General features: G+C 39.0%; 1 protein-coding gene across 1 annotated transcript; it reads left to right on the plus strand.

The window, feature by feature from the left end:
• LOC109012972 (class V chitinase-like) lies at window positions 1-25,576 on the plus strand. Its single transcript, XM_035690810.1, has 4 exons — window positions 1-1,116; window positions 3,012-3,272; window positions 24,872-24,926; window positions 25,438-25,576. The coding sequence occupies exons 1-4, from the start codon at window positions 45-47 to the stop codon at window positions 25,574-25,576; spliced, it is 1,527 nt and encodes a 508-aa protein (XP_035546703.1). The 5' UTR covers window positions 1-44.

Raw genomic sequence — 25,576 nt, forward strand, 5'->3', positions numbered from 1 at the left:
AGCAACAACAACAAAAAAGTAATCTCCTTAATTTGATCCATGCAATGGCTGGCGTGAAAGCCGGATACTGGATTCTTCCTGCATCGGCCGGCAGCCGCCCGTTCGATGGAATTATAAATGGCGGCCTGATCTTCACTCATGTCTATCTTGGCTTTGCCCAGGTCAATCGTAGTGCGTTTGATGACAGCGATCAAAGCGTGATCCTTTTCCCACCTGGCGACGTCGGGAAAATATCCGAAACCGTCCATCAAAACTCTAATTTGAAATTCCTTTTATCCATCGGTGGTGAAGGCCGTTCTGATGATATTGCCTACGTGGTTAGCGATCCAAATAGGCATCAAAGATTCATAAAGGACTCCATAAAACTAGCCAGGAAGTTCAATTTCGATGGCCTGGACCTCTGCTGGCTGTACCCGCAGCCCCTGGACTCCTCGCAGTCGCTGTCGAACCTTCTTGGCCAACTCCTCGCTGATTGGCGACATGCCCTGGACGAGGAGGCCAACGAAACAAAGTTGCTTCTAACTGCAGCGGTATTTCACCAGCGGGTCATTAATCCTGGAGATGCAGATCAATTCAGTTTTCCCATTCAGGCCCTTTCTGACAACCTGGACTGGATCAACGTACTGGCTATGGACTTCTATACTCCCTCCAACTCACACCAGCAGACTGGACCGGTTCATGCGTGGCGTAATCCTCCAAACAAAGACTGGTGTGGAAGTGCAGGCATTGATAACTGGATTAATGGAATTGGTCCTAATCCTGTAAAAATTGAGACCAATAAGTTGGTCCTCGGCCTTCCATTTTATGGCTATGAATGGACTCTGGCAGGCAAACATGAAAATGAATTCTTTGCAGGCGCTGATCCAGCAAAAGCAACCTCCTTAGAGTTCAGAACTATCCAGGAGCAATATATCAACAAATATGGATCAGGCCGACTCGTGAATAATGACGCGTATGGTGCCACCTACTGGCATCAGGAGGCTATTTGGATTGGTTTTGACGATGCGCATAGCATCGCTACTAAGGTTGGGGAGGCGTTTACGGAATATAACTTGGGCGGTTACGTTGCATGGCATCTGGAAGCCGATGACTACAATTGGACTCTCTCAAAAGCTGGTAATAATTAGCAGCTAGCATGGATTCAATAATATTTTTATGAGTACTGCTAGCTATAGGTTTAGTTACTGATTTCAATCAAGTAAAACTTATAAACTATTGCAGCTAAATGTGATTTATTAGATCTTACTCTATTGAAAAAAAAAAAAAAAACTTTACAATCTAATATCTACTCTATTATAATAAGTAACTATCTAACTGTGAATAGTAATTTTTCTTGTTTTTCCACTAAGTCCGTTAAGTCATGTTTTACCAAAAGACTTTTAAAACTTTTGACAATTTGACGTGCAGCCCACTTGTTCATTTTGATGAAGGATCTTATTTTACCAAAATGTCTTTAAGACCTTTGACCATTTGACGTATAGCTCCCTGGAAGAATTTAATGAATGATTATGTTTTATCTAAAGATCCATAATATTAATTTAATAATATTTTATTATTATATAGAGAGTAAATAGATAATCCAATATGGATGCAATGCTCATATTTTGCTAAAATTTAGATTTTTTTTTAATCTTGATTTTTTGTCTTTTTTTAACCTTGTATTTTCTTTTCTCAAACAAATAAACTATTGACTTTTTTACTTTTTTATTTTATTTAAATCATTATGTTAGGTACACCCCGGAGCTAATGCACCCGGGGATGGTATTCGCAGGACCCTGAAGTGTGAATGTCGGTGTTGTCTAACAACAAAATAACTAGAATGAATAGATCTAATTCAACCATTAGTTCCAGGTCGATTATGCCTCCTGACATAGTTAATGAAGAAGACTGCTCTTTTGAAGAGGCAATCCCAACTATGCTGGAATCATGGAAGATTCCTAAAAGCTTTGTTAGAAACATAAGAACTTTCAACAAAATCAAAGAAGAGAATATGCTTTTGGAGCTTATTCATTTCTTCTTTCCATTTGCGTTTCATACGCAATTTTTCTTATTGGTATATTTCACATGATAAGCTTACCCTGAAGTGCGAAGGTCAGTGTTGTCTATCAACAAAATAATTAGAATGAATAGATCTAATTCAACTATTAGTTTCCGGTCGACTATGCCTCCTGACATAGTTAATGAAGAAGACTGTTCTTTTGAAGAGGCAATCCCAACTATGTCAGGAGGCATAGTCGACCTGGAACTAATGGTTGAATTAGATCTATTCATTCTAATTATTTTGTTGTTAGACAATACCGACCTTCGCACTTCAGGGTCCTGCGAATACCATCCCGCATTAATGTCTTTTCTAGTTAAAGGTTTGGCAGCAATCTGAACAGATCCAACATGTAAATACTTGTAACATTCTTTCAAAAAAGTCTCAATGTTTCCTTTTAATCTTCAAACTCAGATCTGAGATTAACAATCTTAAATCTGAAAATGAGATTTTAAAACAAAAATTTTTAATGTTTAAAATTGATAAACAACTTGATCAGGATGTTCCTTCTGATAATGAGCAAACAAATGATTCTGGTTCTAGCCAACATGAACTGGCTACATCTCTGTATATCATGAAAGTATTTCTTAAATAATGGTAACTATAAATTCTTTTAGAATTGAGAACAACTATTTAATGATAAACCCTATTTTTTACACACCCAACAATATAGTACCACTGGTTTAGAAGCTTAATTAATTTCCATATCAACGTACTATACTAATATATATATATATATATATATATATATCTATATATATAATTGTCGTTTTCATTTTTATTATATATGTGTAGCAAATGAAACTCGATAGGTCTGTTAGGTCGTTTGTGACGATAACTTTAGTAAATAAATTTTAACCAAAGCAAAACGCTGGGAAAACAAGAATCTCTATATATCCTAGCTGCTAGCTCTCTTTTCTTAAAATTTTATTTTCTATATTCTAATGAACATAATTTCTCTTTCTTTTAGTAGCTTCCAATGCATGGGCTAATGCGATTAATAATCCTGATACTACTATTACTAATACTGGTAATACTACTACTACTACTACTACAACTACTAATAATAATACTGGTACTACAACTACTACTACTACTACTATTGCTGCTGCTGCTGCTGCTGGAGAAGGGGATATTAATAATACTAATACTGGTACTACAACTACTACTGCTGCTTCTGGAGAAGAGGATATTGATAATGATCAGCAAAATTCAGATCAAAACACTAGTACTAGTACTAGTAGTACTACTACTACTACAACTACTACTACTAGTGCTACTACTACTACTACTGCTGCTACTAGTACTAGTACTAGTTCTGTTAATATATGTAACATATTATAAGATGCTTGTATTATCAAGAATAAGGCCAATGGCTAGCTGGCTATCATGTTGTGTACGTACGTTGTGTGTATTATTATTATTATTATTATTATTATTATTATTATAGAATCTTGTATAATTATTATTATCATCAATAAGGTTAATCTTGTGACCAATTGTACGAGATGATGATCAATCGTGCGTTCTTGCTTGCTTCATATATTAAATATGTATTAGTTTTTATGTTTTTGAAAGTTTTGGAGTTTTAAAATGGACAACCCTGCTGCCCTCAGGTGTGATCTCTCTTTTCACTCCCTTTCTCTCATGGCATCTAGATGATCAATAGCCTCATGATGCATGCATGCTTTGTTGTTGGTTAACGGTGTTTTTACTTGCCATTAAACCCCGAAGTACAGTTGTGACAGAGAGATCACGTCCATTAACACATGATAATTTGGTTGCTTCGACTGTGGCCGTGCGTTCTTGCTGGCTTCATATATATATATATATACACACAAGATCCCATTAAAGTCTGTCCGTCGGATTAGTACTAACTAGTACTGCCTTGCTGGGCCATTACAGGGAACCGGCAATGGCAGTAATTGGGAGTTGGGACAACATCAAAAAATTAATATGGCTTGTTTCTATATGGGTTTGAAAAGGCTATAAATACACAAGCATACATGGCTAGCAACTACCACTACTCGTACCACCAAACACAAAAAAAAATATAGTAACTACGCCTGCTTCGCCTTTCCCTCGATCGAATGGCTTCCAGTGCCAGTCATGGCCTTGTGAAAGCCGGATACTGGTCTTTCGACATGAACCGGCTAGTAGAAGAAATACGTTCGGAATTCTTCACACATCTTTATGCTGGCTTTGCCTAGGTCAACGATGATGATGGCCATCCTCATATATGTTGGACTCATTTATTGATTATCATCATGTATTACTAAACTCAATGTGTAATATTGTCTCAAAGGTACGAAGCTTGATTTCGGAGATGCAACGACTCTAATTAGTTTTATTATTACTAAAGTACTCTCAGTACTACTCTACCAGTAAGAAATACCTTTAATTAATTTACAAAAAATAATTTTGAATTACAAAAGATATATATATATATGTACTCTTTCGTTACTCTCGTGTCTTAATTAGCGTAACTATTAATTACGGATCATCATTAATCGCACTTGAACCACAGGGAAGACTTCGCTACATCTGATCAAGTATTATTAATGTATCATATGCATGGTATGCAATATAAATTAGGTGATACGTACCTATATATATAAATATATATATATATATGTATTTATATAAAAGTCTCTTCTCTAAAAAAAAAAAAGAATATATATATATATGTCTTGTTTCCCGGCCCCCACATCTAGTATTTGAGTACTGGATTCGTTTGATGTGTCATACAAGTCATGCATGCACACGTCTGAGCATGATCAAAGCACGATTACGTACGTATGAATGCACAGTGTTTCCTCTCGTCTGACGTACACGTCATGTACACGTGGAATGAATGACGTCAATTACAGAATCGTCATGCATGATATTGTATATAAATGACCTACATTAATATTGGTAATACTAATTGAGACGGCTTTGATGAATATCTTTTTTACTCCCCGACTAAGTAATTCCTAGCTAGCTAGTATTAATCATGTATCATCCATTAATCAAATAATCAAAAACTGACATATATCTTGTGTAGACATTCTTTTCTTAATTTAAGAAAATAAAACCATTTTATGCATGATCTCTAGGCTATGATCATTAAAAATCATAGCTTTGTTCCTCTTTCTGGTTGTTTTGTTGATTTCCTTTTTAATTGGTTGTTTACCACGGTTTGCTCAGCTATAAGTACTGAGCATCAATAAAAATCAGGGGGGTGCTGTCCTCCAAGTTATATTAAAAAAAGGCCATGATCATTAGTGCGACTACGTTCGCTACTATATATTGTATGATCATTCACGTACCGCGTATTAGATAATAAAAACTTGTTGTGTAGGGTACATTCATTATCATGTACAGCTTCTCACGAAACAAAATATGATAAATACAAGGAAAAGACACATGAGAACACTAAACAAACACACCACAACATGCAGGAAGTACAATGCAGCAACCAAGTTGATGAAAAGCACAATGCAGTAGCTAAAAGGTGTGAAGCAGTGACACAGAAAAGCAAGGCAACAGAAGAAAAGCATGTGGCGACAGATCACTCTCAAAGGCTGCACAGATTGCGCACAGAAGCAGATAAAGTGATGAAATATATGTAAAGCAATGCCTAATCCAACTGACTACAAAAGATTACTTGTAAATTAGTAGAAGATAAAAAGTTAACTTTAGGACTCTTCCTTTTTTGTTTTCTGTAGTGTATATATATAGCAGAACTTTGTATTAGTAATTAATTCCATGAGAATCAGATTTTCTCCATATTATGGATTCACTTCGAGTTCTTATTTTCACTTCTAACATGGTATCAGAGCTGGCTAGTTGTCATGTTGTATTTGCTTAAGTTTGCAAACAAACTTCATTTCCTAAGCCATGACATCCTCCTCTTCCTCTTCTCCTATTTCCCTTGTTGAGGACCCAAGCAGTCCCTTCTTTCTACATCATAGTGACAATGCCAGCACTTTCATTGTCTCACCCCCATTAACTGGTTCCACATGAACAACAAGAAAGATGTATGTAATTGTGTAACTCTTCCCAAATAACATTAAGCTGTGTGATGTAATCACTTTTAGAGAGATGTCCTCGAACAATGCTACTGAGTTTTTTTTGGAGGTGATAAGTTCGAGCTTCATCAGGTTGAGCAAATCTTTCTTTAAGCTTTTCCCAAACCAATTTAGCTGAGGTCATGAAAAATACATTAGATGCAATATCCTTTGAAACAAAGTTTAGGATCCAAGCAAGTAAGATGTTGTTGCATCTTAGCCATGACACATATGAGGGATCTAACAACTCAAGAGTATAAATGATGCCATCGAGGAAGCCTAACTTGTTTTTGATTGAAATGGAATGATACTTTTTTTTTTTGCAATCCATACCAGCATATTTCATGCCATCCATATGAACTTCTGCCACGTGGAATACTTAGATTACCCTTAATTTTTCAATTTAACTCGATATATATATATATATATATATATATATATATATATATATATGCAGTTTTGTCTAAGAGTACTTTTGTTAGCTTGTGCTTTATTTTTTTTGAAAAACCACGAACCATCTTTCACAAGTTTTAAAATAGTTTCTATATTAATTAATTATACGCCTCAACACGTCAAGTTTATAGATTTAATCCGATCAAGAAGTAGTGTATAAAACCAGTTTTGTTGATATGAAGACCTTCAAAATTATAAACAAAAGTATTTCGCCACATGCATGACCCTATATATATATATATATATAGTTTATATAAAAGCTAGCCAATGGATTGTGTGCATGGTATTGCCATAATATATAGCCTTGGTCCAATATCCCACAAGCAGCCAAGAAGAAGAACTTATTCCATGCATGCGATAGGGCCTGAAATTGAGAGATTGATTCCTCAATCCACTTCGAGATATATTTAAAGATACAAATAATAGTCGATCCTAAACGATTCCGACGTAGAAATGTCTCTGATTGATATTGCTTGATATATGTATAGGGCTGGCTTAGGTTAATTATAAATGTCAGATGGCTTCATGATGCACAATATTGTGGGACATTTTATGTACATCAGTAGTACTTAGCTAGAGACCGCGTTAACGAATCATGATCGAGATCAGCCTCATGATGGCGCATGCAGTGATGCATGGACGGACTAGACAAGAAAAGGAAGCAATCGAAGGCATTCCCCACAACTAAGGGTTTTTAATACACAAACAAATATTACTTCACATCCTAAATTAATACACGGAAAATCATGTGATAGTTGTAGATTTAAATGTTGAAAGACTTTTCCAAAGTCGCTAAAAAATAATATACATTTATTTAAAGAATCTAAAAGGAAAAGAGATGTAATTTAAGTACTCTACAACTATCACATGATTGTCTGTGTATTAATTTAGGATGTGAAGTAATATTTGTTTGTGTATTAAAAACCATTAATGCTTTTCTAAGAATTTTTATAGCTGTGGAGAATGCCTTCGATTGCTTCATTTTGTTGTCTAGTCCGTCCATGCATCACTGCATGCATCATCGCATGTGAGTGCTCTTACATGAATTTATGCACATTTGGCTACGAGTTCATGGTAAATACTCTCCAAAGATGTGAAAGAGTTTATCAAAAAGTGTTGTTTGGTAATATTTAAATAATTGATTTATATTAATAATTTTTAATATATATGCAAAATTTAGACTGTTCTGGGTAATAATATCTTCGTGTATATATTTTTTTAAGGATGACTTCGAACTAAGTTTTGGTAAGAGAGAGGAGCGTAAGTGTAACACCCCGTATTTAAGTGTATTTTTAATGAAGGAATTATTTTTATTGATTCAAAAATTTAGTCTCTTGTTTTAAAATTATTGAATTTTTAGTTGGTTTATTTTTATGATTTTTAATTTTGTGAGAATTATTTTGAAGTGCTTTCTTAATATTATTTATTGTTATGCATTTCAATTTCTTTTCATATTTAATTAACTTATTGTTGGGTTTAATTATTTATTTTCATTTTAATCATTGCGTTTGAATTATTTTATTTTACTTATTATTTTAAAATCGTTTCCGTTGGATCATTTTTGTGACCCCAAATGTGAGGATTGGACCTCATTTTTTGCCCTCCATTTTTTCTTTCCTCCCTTTTTCTTTTCTTCTTTCTTTTCTTTTTGTAACACCCCATATTTTAGTGTATTTTTACTGAAGGATTATTTTTATTTATTCAAAAATTTATTTTCTTGTTTTATAATTATTAAATTTATTTGGGTTATTTTTATGATTTTTAATTTTGTGAAAATTATTTTGAAGTACTTTCTTATTATTAATTATTGTTATGCGTTTAAAATCTCTTTATTCTAAATTAATTACTGTTACATTTAATTATTTTAGTTTCACATTACCATTGCGTTTAAATTATTTTATTTAACTTGAGGTTTTGAAATCGTTTCCGTTGGATCATATTTGTGACCCAAGTTATGAGGATTGGACCTCATTTCTTTTCTCTCTATTTTTCTTTCCTCCTTTTCTTTTCTCTTTCTTTTCTCTTCTTCCTTATTTCTCCTTCGCCCTCTCTCCCGCGCGAACTGCTCCCCCTCCCTCTCCCCCGTGCATTTTTTCGTCCACCCAGCCCACAGCCGCCGCGCCGCCTGACTTGCACCGCTCAACCCAGCCACACCCCCACCCACCGGTGACCTTCCCCTTTCGATCTTAGCCTCCCTTGCGCCGCTGTTAGCCTCCACGCGCACCACAAAGCCGCGGCACCTCTTGTGCTCGCGCGCCGCCGTCGCACCACTATTGGCCGTCATTTCTTCACCACATCATCCTCGACCTCTTGGCAACCCATTGGACCCAACCCCACCTCCGATCTGTCACCGGTGAAGCACAACTAACCCCATTTCCGTTTTGGTATTTTTGGCCTTAAACCACCCCTTGTGCCGCCACCCACGGCCAACCTTCACCGACACCACTAGCTTCATCGACATACCTAGGCCTTACCCTATCATTTTTGGTTCTTCGTTTGCCTCCGTTGAAAAGTGGGTATCTGTGATCCACGGCCACAGTGTATTTTATACTGTTCTGCAGCTGTTTTTCCACTTCTTGCAGCTTCGTGATCCTCCAGAAATTATTATAGAGCACTGTAAGTATTTTTCAAAGAATTCTTGTGAATTTAATGTATTTTTGCACTAACACATTACACAGTATTTGAACTGTTGATTGGTTTTGCCGGACTGAGTCCGAGGAGTACGGGGGTCGGATGGGTTGGTGATTGGAGTTGTTTGTGTGATTGATTGGGTTGGTAATTATTGGTTTGGATATGGTGTTGTTCATGTACATTGCATTTTGCACGCATGATCATGTTTGTAAAGGCAACTGGGTTTTCGTGTATTGCATTCATGTTCATGTGTTTATGAAAACTGGGTTTTTATGTGAGAATGGATTTTGTGTGCGTGTGTATCACGACCCCAAGCCGAGATGGGGAATTATCTCGGTGGAGCTCCTTTGGTTACTCGGGAGCGGAATATACTGAGTAACGTCCCCTGGATTGTTGCCGGGCGACAATGGGATCAGACGAGAGAGTCGTGCCGACTCCGTGGTCCTTCTGCTGGCGGGGACTAGAGGATGTCTGGCCATGAACACGCTGGACGCGGAACTGGGCATCGTTTGTTGCGTAGTGGGTGCTCGGCCATGAACGCGCTGGGCACGGAACTGGGCATCGCTACGAAGTCAGGACGTGCGGATGGTCCCTAGGGGAGGCCATGGTGCATATGATAATAATGGATAAATGAACTATTTTTCTGGAAAAATAGTGTGTGTTGGATTTTGTGTAAATCATTTTTTGGAAAAATGTTTTACGGATATTTTGGACCAAATGGGATTTTGGCGTGTGTTGGAAAATTATCATTTTCGGGGAAAATGATGTTTTAAGGAAAATGCGTATTTCATCATATGCATACATGTTGGTTGCATTAATGCATTTTTATTCCTGAGGATTATTTGGGTTATACTTACCTGCGGTACCATTTTGTGGTAATGTAGATTTTGATGCAGATGAGGAGGATGAGGGCGAGGCTGAGAAGACGGCTCTGCCCGAGAAGTGATCTGGGATCACTGGCTTAGTTATTTTATTTTACTGTATTGTATTTTAATTTTGGATGACTGTATAACTACTTTTAAACCTCTGCTGATATTTAAATTGTATTTAAATTCTGGTACTTAATAGACTTAATTATCCGCTGCGTTGTTATTGTACACTGTCGCATATACACACACTTGGCACTTTCGTTGAGATGCATGACCTTGTTGTCATCATCCCGGCGTCTCGATTCCTGTGTTTCCTTACATAGGGGTCAGGGGCGCCACACTTTTTCTTTTCTTCTTTTTTTTTTTTTCCTTCTCCTTCTGCTTCTATCCCCGGGTGCGAGCAGCCCCTCTCCGTCCGTGCATCGTCCCCCAGCCCTGCCGGCTCGTGCCGCCGTGTGCGACACCGCCCAGCCCTTTAGCCTCCCCACCCACTGGTGACCTCCCCCTCCAGTTTTCAGCCCCTAACTCCCCGGCGTTATCCTCCACGCAAGGCTTAAAGCCGCGGCCACCACTTGCTCTAGCGCTGCCGTCGCGCCACTTCCGGCCACCATCTTCTCACCACATCATCCTCGACCTCCTAGCAACCCATTGGACCCAACCCCAGCTCCGATCCGCCGCCGGTGAAGCTCCACCATCCACATTTCCGTTTTGAGCTTTTTGCATTCCAACCGCCACCCACGGCCAACCATCATCACCACTAGCTTTATCGACATCCCTAGACCCTACCCTATCAATCTCGGGTCTTTGTTCGCACCCGTTCAAAAGTGGGTCTTTGAGACCCATGGCCACAGTGCATTTGGCACTGTTTTGTAGCTGCATTTCCACTTCTTGCACTTCCGTGATCCTCTGAAAATTGCTATGTAGCGCTGTAAGTATTTTCCAAATAACTCTTGTGATTTAAATGTATTTTTGCACTAACACATTACACTGTATTGGACTGTTGGTTGGTTTTGCCGGACCGAGTCCGAGAAGTACGGGGTCGGATGGATTGGAGAATGAAGTTGCTTGTGTGATTGTATTGTGTTGACATTGTTGATTGTTGGTTATTGTTGTCATGTTGTGTTCATTTCATTTGCAAGCATGTTCATGTTTGTAACTGAAAACTGGGTTTTCACATGATTGCATGCATGTTCATGTATTTATTTGAAAACTGGATTTTCATGTGCGAAATAATTTTAAGTATGTTTGAAATGTTTGGATTGACTGGTTTGAGAAAAAGGGAAGGAGACTACAGGGATGGTGGTAAGCAGGGATGGTGGTAGAATCCCGCCTGCGATTCCCACCTACGGTGCACTCGGTAGGGATGGTGGTTGTGTCCCGCCTACGGTGCATGCGGTAGGGATGGTGGTAGAGTCCCGCCTGTGATTCCCGCCTACAGTGCTCTGATATGTATTCATTGTGTGGAAAGGAACTGTAGGGATGGTGGTAGAGTCCCTCCTGCGATTCCCGCCTACGGTGCACGCTATAGGGATGGTGATTGTGTCTCGCCTGTGATTCCCGCCTACGGTGCACGCGGTAGGGATGGTGGTAAGCAAGGATGGTGGTATAGTCCCGCCTGTGATTCCAGCCTACAGTGTCCGATAAATGGTTGGGTTTTTGTGTAAATCATTTTCTGGAAAAATGTTGGATTTTACATTTTGGCTAAAAATGGGATTTTTAGCGTGTGTTGGAAAAATACTCGTTTTTGGAGAAAATGAGGCTTTGGGATCTGTTAGTTGGTTGCTTTAATGCTTTTTTATCTTGACAGTTGTTTTGATTTTTACTTACCTGCGGTACCGTTTTATGGAATCGCAGATTTTGATGCAGATGAGGATGACGAGCCTTAGTGGTTGGCTCCGTTGGAAGAGCGATCTGTGATTGCTCACGTGTGTCGAGATTCATTTTATCCCTTATTTATGTAATTGTCGTTTGCAATATAGTTTGGGATGACTGTATAACTTTTGAAGGTAATTTGTTTTGGATATTTGTATTAAACAATTCTGGTACTTAGTTGACTTATTTATATTATTCGTTGCGACTTTACTTGTGCACTTTTGCATGTTGCACGCACTTGAGCACAATTCGTTGGGATGCGTAACCCATGTTGTCATCATCCCGATGTCACGATTCTCGCGTTCCTGTATATGGGAGTCGGGGCGTCACAGTAAGACTGTCTATTAGTTTATGTGTAATGCATTCTGTAAATATAAGGCGAGGTATCATGAGCATTATGCGTTCTATTTATAATTTTCGCTTCCTAATATTTACAACTTCTATTTAGGAGTGAAGTTCTATAAACAAAACAAATAGATCAAAATTGAAGATTCATCATCAGGCAGGTTCAAGATCCAAGATCTTTCCATCGCCTCTCTAAATAATTGGTAATACTATTTTTTTATTGTATATTGTTTGTTATTTGGAGGATTCTAATGATTTTATATCTAAATAAATGTCTCTTGTAGCAAAAGTCAGATACCAATTATGATCTGACAAAATTATATGATGCATCACATACTAATCGTAATGGAGAGTAGACTCATCCCGATACTCGTAAAAATTATGCAAGTATTATAATCTATTTTAATTAAACATATTTGAATATTTGTGACGATATTAATTCTTTCTCGTGTGTAGGATAAAATGGTTACCCTACATGTTGAATTAGCATTAGATCAAAATTTCTCAACAATTGATGTTGAAATTTTTACAGAAGTTCAGGGTATCTTAGAGGTTTGGGTCGCTATGTAAAGCCTTTTAGCTCTTCATCATCGTTCAAGTTTGCCTATAATACCTTTATAGTGTTAGACAAAGTGAATTCCAACGTTGAAGAATTGACTGCATGACAGCATGAATTAGAGGCTCAATTGGCGAAACAAGCAGATATGGAGATCTGCAGTAAACAACAAGAACAACAATAAGAAGAGTTTAGGAGAGATGTGCAACTCCAAATGCAGATGTTTATGGAACAGTTCAGGTCTCCAAGCAACTAATTTACATTTTATGTACAAATTTTGGGATATATTTATGTACGAAGAATGCTAGTACTACTACTATTTTATTAATTTAGTTCACACTTATTAGACTTGTTTTATGGCTATTGAAAAAGTTGTAATGTATTTTATTAAATATTATGTATGTCTATTTTGTTTTTAATTATTGGTTAACTAAAATAGTTAACGGTCGAACGAGAAAAAAACCATTCAAAAAGATGATTAAAATCATTTGAACATTGATACAAAACATTCAAATGTAATCAAAATTAAACGTTTGGACAGTATGTGAAACCGTTCGAACGAATCATTGAACGTGAACTAAACGTTCAAACGTCTATTGATATGAAATCGTTCAATCCTACCAAGGTCCGTTCGAACGTCTTACTATTCGACCCAATTGTTTGTTCGAATGTTTCCTCATGTTTCCTTGTACCATCATAAATAACACAAAATACGCTCAAACGTAAATTTTGTAACATTCGGACGTGATTCCGGGATGAAATTCAAACGTCCCAAAAAAATTATTCTGTTTGAACGTGATCAAACGATTCTGCTCAATTTGATCCCACAAGATTTGTTTGGGACAAAATTGATATTTTCGTCCAAAAATACCTTTTGGGGACTGTGGTGCCCCCGAACCCCCATGTAAGGAAACACGAGAATCGAGACGTTAGGATGATGACAACATGGTCATGCATATCAACAATAGTTTCAAGTGTGTGTACATGCAACAGTGTACAATAAAAATGCAGCGGATAATTAAGTCAATTAAGTACCAGAATTTAAACACAATTTAAATATCAGTAAAATGGTTTAAAAAGTTATACAGTCATCCAAAATAAAATATAATCAAAGTCCCAAATAAAATGAGTGATCCCAAATCACTCCTCGGGCGGAGCTGAATCCTGAGGCTCACCCTCATCTTCATCTGTAACAAAATCTGCGTTACCATAAAATGGTACCGCAGGTAAGTATAAACCAAACAACCACGAGATATAAATGTATTAATGCAACCAACATATGATGAAATATACATTATATCCAAAACATCATTTTCCCCGAAAATGAATATTTCCAACACAAGCCAAAATCCCAGTTGGCCCAAAAATATCCATAATATATTTTCCTAGAAAATGACCACACAATTTACAAAAATCCAACACAAGCTATTTTCCTAGAAACTAGTCCATTTTAACGTATGCACTATGATCTCCCCTATGGTCATCCTCACACCCTGGCTTCGTAGCGATGCTCAGTTCCGCGCCTAGCGTATACGGCCAAGCATCGTCTACGCAACGAGCGACGCCCAGTTTCGCGCCCAGCACGTACGTGGCCAAGCGTGTGGCGCCCCCGACCCCCATGTAAGGAAACAAAGGAATCGAGACGCCGGGATGATGACAACACGGTCACACATCCCAACGAAAGTGCCAAGTGTGTGTACATGCGATAATGTACAATAACAAAGCAGCGGATAATTAAGTCTACTAAGTACCAGAATTTAAATACAAGTAAACATCAGTAAAGGGGTTTAAATAGTTATACAGTCATCCTAAAATAAAGTTTAACACATGCCCCAAAATACAATTGTCGTGATCCCAAATCATTCCTCGGGCGGAGCCGACTCCTCAGGCTTACCCTCATCTTTCTCTGCATCAAAATCTGCGTTACCACAGAATGGTACTGCAGGTAAGTATAACCCAAATAATCCTCAGGAATAAAATACATTTAATGCAACCAACATGCATGCATATAATGAAATATGCATTTTCCTCAAACCATCACTTTCCCTGAAAATGATAATTTTCCAACACATGCCAAAATCCTATTTGGCCCAAAATATCTGTAAAACATTTTCTCAGAAAATGATTTACACAAAATCCAACACACACTATTTTCCCAGAAAATAGCCAATTAATCCGTTATTACCCAATGCACCATGATCTCCCCTAGGGATCATCCGCACGTCCTGGTTTCGTAGCGATGCCCAGTTCCGCGCCCAGCGCGTTCATGGCCGAGCACCACTACGCAACAAGCGATGCTCAGTTCTGCGCCCAGCGCGTTCATGGCCAGACATCCTCTAGTCCCCGCCAGTAGAAGGACCACGGAGTCGGCATGAGACCATCTCGTCCGATCCCATTGTCGCCCGGCGACAATCCATGGGACGTTACTCAGTATATTCCGCTCCCGAGTAACCAAAGGAGCTCCACCGAGATAATGCCCCATCTCGGCTTGGGGTCATGATACACACGCACCCAAAATCCATTCTCACATGAAAACCCAGTTTTCATAAACACATGAACATGAATGCAATACACGAAAACCCAGTTTCCTTTACAAACATGATCATGCATGAAATCATGAAATGTACATATACCGACACTAATCAACAACCATCAATAACCAACCCAATCAAATCCAACCAAACAACTCCAATCACCAATCCATCCGACCCCCGTACTCCTCGGATACAGTCTGGCAAAACCAATCAACAGTTCGAATACAGTGAAATGTGTTAGTGTAAAAATACATTACATTCACAAGAATTCTTTGAAAAATACTTATAGTGCTATATAATAATTTCCGGAGGATCACGAAGCTGCAAGAAGTGGAAAAACAGCTGCAGAACAGTGTAAAATACATTGTGGCCGTGGGTCACAGATACCCACTTTTCAACGAAGACAAACAAAAACCCAAAAATGATAGGGTAAGGCCTAGGGAGGTCGGTGAAGCTAGTGGTGGTGAAGGTAGGTCGTGGGTGGCGGCACAAGGGGTGGTTTAAGGCCAAAAATACCCAAAACGGAAATGGGGTTAGTTGTGCTTCACCGATGACGGATCGGAGGTGGGGTTGGGTCCAATGGGTTGCCAAGAGGTCTAGGATGAAGTGGTGAAGAAATAGCGGCCAATGGTGGTGCGACGGCGGCGCGCGAGCACAAGAGGTGCAGCGGCTTTGTGGTGCGCGTGGAGGCTAACGGCGGTGCAAGGGAGGCTGAGGTTGGTGGGGGAAGGTTGCCGGTGGGTGGGGAAGACGGTGGGCCGGGTGGTGCAGGTCACGGCGGTGCGGGGGCGGTGGGCTGGGAGGACGAAAAAAATGCACGGGGAGAGGGAGGGGAGCAGTTCGCACGGGAGAAAGGGCCGAAGGAGAATAAGGAAGAAAAGAAAAGAAAGAGAAAAGAAAATGAGGAAAGAAAAATAGAGAGAAAAGAAATGAGGTCCAATCTTCATAACTTGGGTCACAAAAATGATCCAAAGGAAACGATTTCAAAACCACAAGTTAAATAAAATAATTTAAACGAAATGGTAAAGTTAAATTGAAATACTTAAATCCCACAGTAATTAATTAAATATGAAAAACAATTTAAATGCACAACAATAAATAAATATTAAGAAAGAACATAAAAATATTAATTTTCACCAATTAAAAATCCAATAATTTTAAAACAAGGGAATAATTTTTGAATAAAATAAAAATAATCCTTCAATAAAAATACACTAAAATACGGGGTGTTACATCCTTCCCCCCTTAAATAAAATTTCGTCCTCGAAATTAGCAAGGTCAAACATTAAACTAAGACAGGATCAAGATTCAACCGAGAGCATACTTAGAACATTCCGTCAAAATCAATCAAACAAGTACGGATATTGCTCCCTCATATCGGCTTCTCTCTCCCAAGAGAAATCTTGAGCCAACGGATCGCCCCATGACACTTTCACCAAAGGTATTGTCTTGGACCTTAATCTTTGCTCTTTCAGATCCACGATCTGCGTCGGGGCAACTTCATAAGTAAGGTTAGGCTGAAGTTGAACGCGTTCAGGGTCAACAAAACGTGGCTCCTGCTGTCCAAAACTCTTCTTCAACGAAGACACATGAAACACATCATGAACATCCCCAAAATAGTCCGGCAAGGCAACTCTATAAGCAACAAGCCCAACTTTCTCTACAATCTGAAAGGGACCAACATATCTTGGACTAAGCTTTCCTTTCTTACCAAAGCGCTTAACGCCTTTCATAGGAGAGACTTTAAGATAAACCCAATCACCTACTTCAAGGGATAAGTCTCTTCTTCTTGTATCGGTGTAACTCTTCTGGCGACTTTGCGCTTTCACCATTTTAGTCCTTATAAACTGAACTTGATCCTTCATTTCTTGAATTATCTCAGGCCCAAACAATTTGCTCTCGCCGACTTCATCCCAACACAAGGGCGATCTACACTTCCTTCCATACAAAGCTTCATACGGGGCCATCTGAATGGAGGAATGAAAACTGTTATTTTAAGAGAACTCGATAAGCGGCAGATGATTCTCCCAACTTCCTTGAAATTCCATGACACAAGACGGCAACATATCCTCCAGAGTCTGAATAGTACGCTCTATTTGACCGTCTTTTTGAGGGTGATATGCAGTACTAAACTTCAACTTAGTGCCTAAAGCTGCCTGCAAGCTCTTCCAAAAATGGGACGTGAACTGTAGGTCCCGATCTGACACGATACTCTTGGGTACTCCATGCAAACGCACTATCTCCTTGACATATAACCGAGTCAACTTACCCAAAGGGTCGGTATTATTAATAGGCAAGAAATGGGCACTCCTGGTCAACCGATCAACAATCACCCAAATTGAGTTCTTTCCACTAGGAGTCCTCGGCAAACCCACAACAAAATCCATAGAAATATCATCCCACTTCCACTCTGGAATAGGGAGAGGTTGAGGTCTACCTTGATGATCAGCCTTAACTTGACAGCACGTGGCACATTCCTCAATAAACATGGTGATATCCAACATACTCGTTTTAGTCCCACAGCGGCACATCACGTCCAGTATTCCTAGGGTGACTATGCTATCCAAAATCTCATTTCCTCAAGATCCTTAATACAACATCCAGAAAATTCCAATGATCAATAACCCTTACAATACTTTGTGCCAACCTCAATCAACTCCTATGCTACAACTTCTAAACCTCCATTGAATTCTACTTTTGGTAACCTAATAGCCACTTCCAATGTTAACCATCAATAACAAATTACACAACCTAATGATTAATCTCCAATTACAAGTATCTTCTCAAAATTCAAGTCACTACTAATTTCTCAAAATCAACACAATCTGAACTCCGGATTACAACCAAAATACCACGCTTCTGCTGCACACTCTAATATTCGCCACATGCATAAAGCTTATGTCCTCATACAACTAACACCATCGAGTACAAGGTGGCTCCATTCCTACTAACCACAAACTCTTATCACAATTGGTAGAAAAATATTCTCTTTCCCAAAACCACGAGTTATAACTCAAATTCCACAAAATACATCCATGATGGTTGACAGAAACCCAATCTCAAACAACCTCAGCATCCCAAATTGGAAACAAGCAACTTCAACCCAAAATACACTCATCTTATCTAAGATAAGGAACATACTTTAAAAGACTCAATTCCAAAAGCGAACCAAAAAGAGTGCCTAGAGACTTCTACCTAACAATCTAAACCCAAAAGCTCATCGTCTACATTCTGAACAACATCTAATCTAGCGGTGACTAAACTCACTACGAACCACCATTGACTACACCAAAACATTATCGAAACCATCTTGGTAACTCGCCCACCTATTTCTACTCCTCCAAGCTAGCATTAACACAACTAGTTCCTTCAATAGTACATCTCTATTAAACCTCAAAGCAAGCCATACTGCTCAAATCTTCAATCCACCAAAAGCCATTGCACAACACCCATGGATCTTAAAGATTTATTGACTCACGTACTTGATCCTATTATCCACTGCTGATGCCTAAACTTCAACTTCCAAGATCTTATCATACACCATACATAACATCCCATCAATCTCTCTTCAAATAACAATGTCCTTTATTCAAGCAACTGGAGGCTCAAACTCCAAAAGAAAGTATATCCTCAAAATTAAAAAAAATTCCTAGATAACCTCAAGTCACAATTAATTCCTGAAAATAATCACAATAACTATTCCCAACCATGATTTCATTGAGTAACCCACTTCAACTGTTCACTCAAATCAACTCATCAAAAATCTCAAAGCCAAGGTCTCTTGAATTAGTACTACTGTATCAACTCCTCTTCAACACCTACCAAAACCACTTCTTCCAAACCAAAATGAGACTAGGATCTGTACTCTCCAAAATCTATACACACTCACCATTACTACGCATTAATCTCATGCACCATTAGCCAAAACCAATAATCCTCTAAACGTGCAAGTGATCATCATTACCATTTCCATCATCTGGATCTATATCCTCAAAATCAACAAGAATCATTTCCTAAATCCGCACCATTTATTATCCTTAAAATTGATATGGATTAAATCGTCAACTTGTCACTGTAACCTCGAGCTACAAACAATCATTAACCAAACTAGATCAACATCTTCAATCCCCAGAAAAACACAAACTAGATCATTACCTTCCATCTCCAAAGAAATTCTCTCCTGAAAAAATTCTCATATCAGTAACTCAACTCTCATCAATCCTATTTTAATTCAGCCCTTCAACTCTGCAATTCTAAAACCTTAACCCAGATAAAAATTATTTCCCGAAATCCTCAAGATCGATGACCTTAAATCTAAAACATTCACCTTATAAAACTTGTAAATTCTAAAACTCCAAATGTTATCAAATTGCTTATCAAGGTCGACAAGATCGAAAACTTCTAATCTAAGTAATCCCTCAAATGTTTGTTGAACCTACCAGCTTAAATCCCAAAAACTTATTTCCTAAAAACTATGAAGCCTCAAACCTCAGATGAACTTCTCATAAATCTAACCTTGAAATTCGTTGAACTTACAACCTCCTACCCCAAAGACTCATTACATAAATTCTACGGAACCTAAGACCTTAATTATCCTAAGCAATTTAAAACTATTCCCCTCCTCAACAGCAACTTGAGTTCCTACTCCAAGAGTCCACCCATACCAGATGTTCGAGCCTCGATATTAAAACAAATCAATCACCAAGAGTTCAGGCCTACTACACCAAATGTTCAAGTTTAACAATGGCAATCTCAGTCGTACCATCTTCCTGTCATAACACAATCCTTAACCCACCTTTCTACTCTGAACAAAATAAAACAAAACAAAACAAAATAAAATAACAATAAACTCATAATATCTCATATTTATTTTTAAAATAATCATTTAACTTACAACACTTCAAAAATTATTTTAAAACAATAAAATAATTTCTGGTACTATCCTAAGGGACAACTGGTTTTACCCAGAGTCGAACTGCTTTGATACCACCTGTGGCGCCCCCGACCCCTATGTAAGGAAACACAGGAATCGAGACGCTGGGATGATGACAACACGGTCACATATCCCAACGAAAGTGCCAAATGTGTGTACATGCGACAGTGTACAATAACAACACAGCGGATAATTAAGTCTACTAAGTACCAGAATTTAAATACAAGTAAACATCAGTAAAAGGGTTTAAATAGTTATACAGTCATCCCAAAATAAAGTTTAACACATGCCCCAAATACAAATGAGTGATCCCAAATCACTCCTCGGGCGGAGCCGACTCCTCAGGCTCACCCTCATCTTCCTCTGCATCAAAATCTGCGTTATCACAGAATGGTACCGCAAGTAAGTATAACCCAAATAATCCTCAGGAATAAAATGCATTTAATGCAACCAACATGCATGCATATGATGAAATATGCATTTTCCTCAAAACATCACTTTCTCCGAAAATGATAATTTTCCAACACATGCAAAAATCTCATTTGGCCCAAAATATCCGTAAAACATTTTCCCAGAAAATGATTTACACAAAATCCAACACACTATTTTCCCAGAAAATAGCCAATTAATCCGTTATTACCCTATGCACCATGATCTCCCCTAGGAATCATCCGAACGTCCTGGCTTTGTAGCGATGCCCAGTTCCATGCCCAGCGCGTTCATGGCCAGACATCCTCTAATCCCCGCCAGCAGAAGGTACACGGAGTCGGCATGAGACCATCTCGTCCGATCCCATTGTCGCCCGGCAACAATCCAGGGGACGTTACGTAGTATATTCCGCTCCCGAGTAACCAGAGGAGCTCCACCGAGATAATGCCCCATCTCGGCTTGGAGTCGTGATACACACGCATCCAAAATCCATTCTCACATGAAAACTCAGTTTTCATAAACACATGAACATGAATGCAATACACGAAAACCCAGTTTCCTTTACAAACATGATCATGCATGAAATCATGAAATCATGAAATGTACATGTACCGACACTAATCAACAACCATCAATAACCAACCCAATCAAATCCAACCAAACAACTCCAATCACCAATCCATCCGACCCCCGTACTCCTCGGACTCAGTCCGGCAAAACCAATCAACAGTTCAAATACAGTGAAATGTGTTAGTGTAAAAATACATTAAATTCACAAGAATTCTTTGAAAAATACTTACAGTGCTATATAATAATTTCCAGAGGATCACGAAGATGCAAGAAGTGGAAAAACAGCTACAGAACAGTGTAAAATACACTGTGGCCGTGGGTCACAGATACCCACTTTTCAATGGAGACAAATGAAGACCCAAAAATAATAGGGTAGGGCCTAGGAAGGTCGGTGAAGCTAGTGGTGGTGAAGGTTGGCCGTGGGTGGCGGCACAAGGGGTGGTTTAAGGCCAAAAATACCCAAAACGGAAATGTGGTTAGTTGTGCTTCACCAGTGATGGATCGGAGGTGGAGTTGGGTCCAATGCGTTGTCAAGAGGTCAATGATGAAGTGGTGAAGAAATAGCGGCCAATGGTGGTGCGACGGCGGCGCGCGAGCACAAGAGGTGCCGCGACTTTGTGGTGCGTGTAGAGGCTAACGGCGGCGCAAGGGAGGCTGAGGTTGGTGGGGGAAGGTCGCCGGTGGGTGGGGAAAACGGTGGGCCGGGCGGTGCAGGTCATGGCGGCGTGGTGGCGGTGGGCTGGGCGGACCAAAAAAATGCACGGGGAGAGGGAGGGGAGCAGTTCGCACGGGAGAGAGGGCTGAAGGAGAATAAGGAAGAAAAGAAAAGAAAGAGAAAAGGAAAAAAGGAAAGAAAAATAGAGGGAAAAGAAATGAGGTCCAATCTTCATAACTTGGGTCACAAAAATGATCCAACAGAAACGATTTGAAAACCACAAGTTAAATAAAATAATTTAAACGAAATGGTAAAGTCAAATTGAAATAATTAAATCCCACAGTAATTAATTAAATATGAAAAGCAATTTAAATGCATAACAATAAATAAATATTAAGAAAGCACATAAAAATATTAATTTTCACCAATTAAAAATCCTAAAAATAATCCAATTAAAAATCCAATAATTTTAAAACAAGAGAATAATTTTTGAATAAAATAAAAATAATCCTTCAATAAAAATACACTAAAATACAGGGTGTTACAAAGCGTCCTCTAGTCCCCGCCAGTAGAAGGACCACGGAGTCGGCACGAGACTACCTCATCCGATCTCATTGTCACCCGGTGACAATCCAGGGGACGTCACTCAGTATATTACACTCCCGAGTGACCAGAGGAGCTCCACTGAGATAATGCCCCATCTCGACATGGGCTCGTGATACACACGCACCCAAAACATTCTTACACATGAAACCCAGTTTCAATAAACACATGAATATGAATGCAATACACGAAAACCTAGTTTCCTTTACAATCATGATCATGCGTGCATATATGTCATGTACATGAACAATACAAATCCCAACCAACAATTTGCCAACACAATCCAATCACAAACAAATTTCCTCCACTAATCCAACCGACCCTCGTACTCCTCGAACTCAGTCCGGCTTGTTCAACCAAACACAATATAATGAGCTAGTGTAAAAATACATTTAAATCTCAAAAGTTCTTTGAAAAATACTTACAGTGCTATTTAATAATTCCCGGAGGATCACAGGGGTACAAGAAGTGGAAATGCAGGAAGAACTTTAACAACCCGTATTTTAATATATTTTTACTGAATGATTATTTTTATTTATTCAAAAATTTATTCTCTTATTTTAAAATTGGTTGGATTTTTAGTGAGTTTATTTCTATGATTTTTAATTGGTGAAAATTATTTTTTTATATGCTTTCTTAATATTTATTTATTCTTATGCATTTAAATTGCTTTTAATATTAAATTAATTACTACGAGATTAAATTATTTCAATTTGACTTTACCATTACGTTTAAATTATTTTATTTAACTTGTCGTTTTAAAATCGTTTCCGTTGGATCGTTTTTTGACCCAAGTTATGAGGATTGGAGCTCATTTCTTTTCCCTCCATTTTTCTTTCCTCTCCTTTTCTTTTCTCTTTCTTTTCTTTTCCTTATTTCTCCTACGGCTCTCTTCCCGAGCGCGACCCAGCTCCCCTCCCTCTCTCCATCCGTTCGCTTCTTCTCCACCTAGCGCCACAGTGAGCCGGCGGTGACCGACACAGCCTAGCCCATTAGCTTCCCCAGCCGCCGGCGCCCCTACCCCACCAACCTCAGCTCCATTCGCGCCGCCGTTAGCCACCACGAGCCCATTGAAGCCGCGGCATTCTTATCGCCGCTGCGCCGCCGTCGCACCACCATTGGCCACCATCTTCTCACCACTTCATCCTCGACCTCTTGGCAACCCATTGGACCTAACCCCACCTCCGATCCATCACCGGTGAAGCACATCCAACTCCATTTCCGTTTTGGGTATTTTTGGCCTTAAACCACCCCTTGTGCCGCCACCCACGGCCAACCTTCACCACCACTAGCTTCACCGACCTCCCTAGGCCCTACCCTATCAAATTTGGGTCTTCGTTTGTCTCCGTTGAAAAGTGGGTATCTGTGACCCACGGCCACAGTGTATTTTACACTATTCTGCAGCTGTTTTTCCACTTCTTGCAGCTTCTTGATCCTCCAGAAATTATTATATAGCGCTGTAAGTATTTTCCAAAAAATTCTTGTGAGTTTAATGTATTTTTGCACTAACACATTTCACAATATTTAAACTATTGATTGGTTTTGCCGGACTGAGTCCGAGGAGTACGGGGGTCGGATGGCTTGATGAATGAAGTTGTTTGGTTGGATTTGATTGGGTTGGTTATTGATGGTTGTGGATTAGAGTTGGTATATGTACATTTCATGATTTCATGCTTGATCATGTTTGTAAAGGAAACTGGGTTTTCGTGTATTGCATTCATGTTCATGTGTTTATTGAAAACTGGATTTTCATGTGAAATGATTTGTTGGGTGCGTGTGTATCACGAACCCCAAGCCGAGATGGGGTATTATCTCGGTGGAGCTCCTCTGGTCACTCGGGAGCATAATATACTGAGTGACATCCCTTGGATTGTCGCCAGGCGACAATGGGATCGGACGGGAAAGTCGTGCCGACTCCGTGGTCCTTCTGCTGGCGGGGACTAAAGGATGCTTGGCTACGCACGCGCTGGGCGCGGAAGTGGGCATCGCTCGTTGTGTAGTTGATGTTTTACCACGAACGTGTTGGGGGCGGAAGTGGGCATCGCTACAAAGCCAGGGTGTGAAGATGACCCATAGGGGAGATCATGGTGCATACGTAAAAAATGGACTATTTTCTGGAAAAATAGCGTGTGTTGGATTTTGCATAAACCATTTTCTGGGAAAATGTTTTACGGATTATTTTGGGCTAACTGGGATTTTTTCGGGCAAAATGATGTTTTGAGGAAAATGCATATTTCTTCATATGCATGCATGTTGGTTGCATTAAATGCATTTTATTCCTAAGGATTGCTTGGTTTATACTTACCTGTGGTACCATTTTGTGGTACGCAGATTTTGATGCAGATGAAGTTGAGGCTGAGCCTGAGGAGTCGGCTCCGCCCGAGGAGTGATTTGAGATCACTCATTTGTATTTTGGGGCATGTGCTAAACTTTATTTTGGGTTGACTGTATAATTTTTTAAACCCTTTTAGTGATGTTTAGATTGTATTTAAATTTTGGTACTTAGTTGACTTATCCGCTGCGTTGTTTTTATTGTACACTGTTGCATGTACACACACATGGCACTATCGTTGGGATGCGTGACTGTGTTGTCATCATCCTGGCGTCTCGATTCCTATGCTTCCTTACATGGGGGTCAGGGGCGCCATAGGTGGTATCAGAGCAGTTCGGCTTTGGGTAAAATCACATGTCCCTTAGGATAGTACCAGAAATTATTTTATTGTTTTAAAATAATTTTTAAAGTGTTGTAAGTTAAATGAATTATTTTAAAAATAAATATGAGATATTATGAGTTTATTGTTATTTTATTTTATGTTGATTGATGTTATTTAATTCTATTTTATCTTATTGTATTTTTTGTGTTGCTTTTGGTTGAGTTTGGTTTTACCTGGAATTAGGCGGGGTTGGAAATTGCTCTATGACAGGAAAATGGTAAGACCAAGGAGGCCAGCCGATGAGCCCGGGGATGAACTACCAAGGGGAGATGGAAATTATGCCATGGCGAGGGCATTGAATCGGATGACAGAGTTCCTCTAG

Source organism: Juglans regia, chromosome 6 (assembly GCF_001411555.2).
Source record: "Juglans regia cultivar Chandler chromosome 6, Walnut 2.0, whole genome shotgun sequence".
Taxonomy (NCBI): Eukaryota; Viridiplantae; Streptophyta; class Magnoliopsida; order Fagales; family Juglandaceae; genus Juglans; species Juglans regia.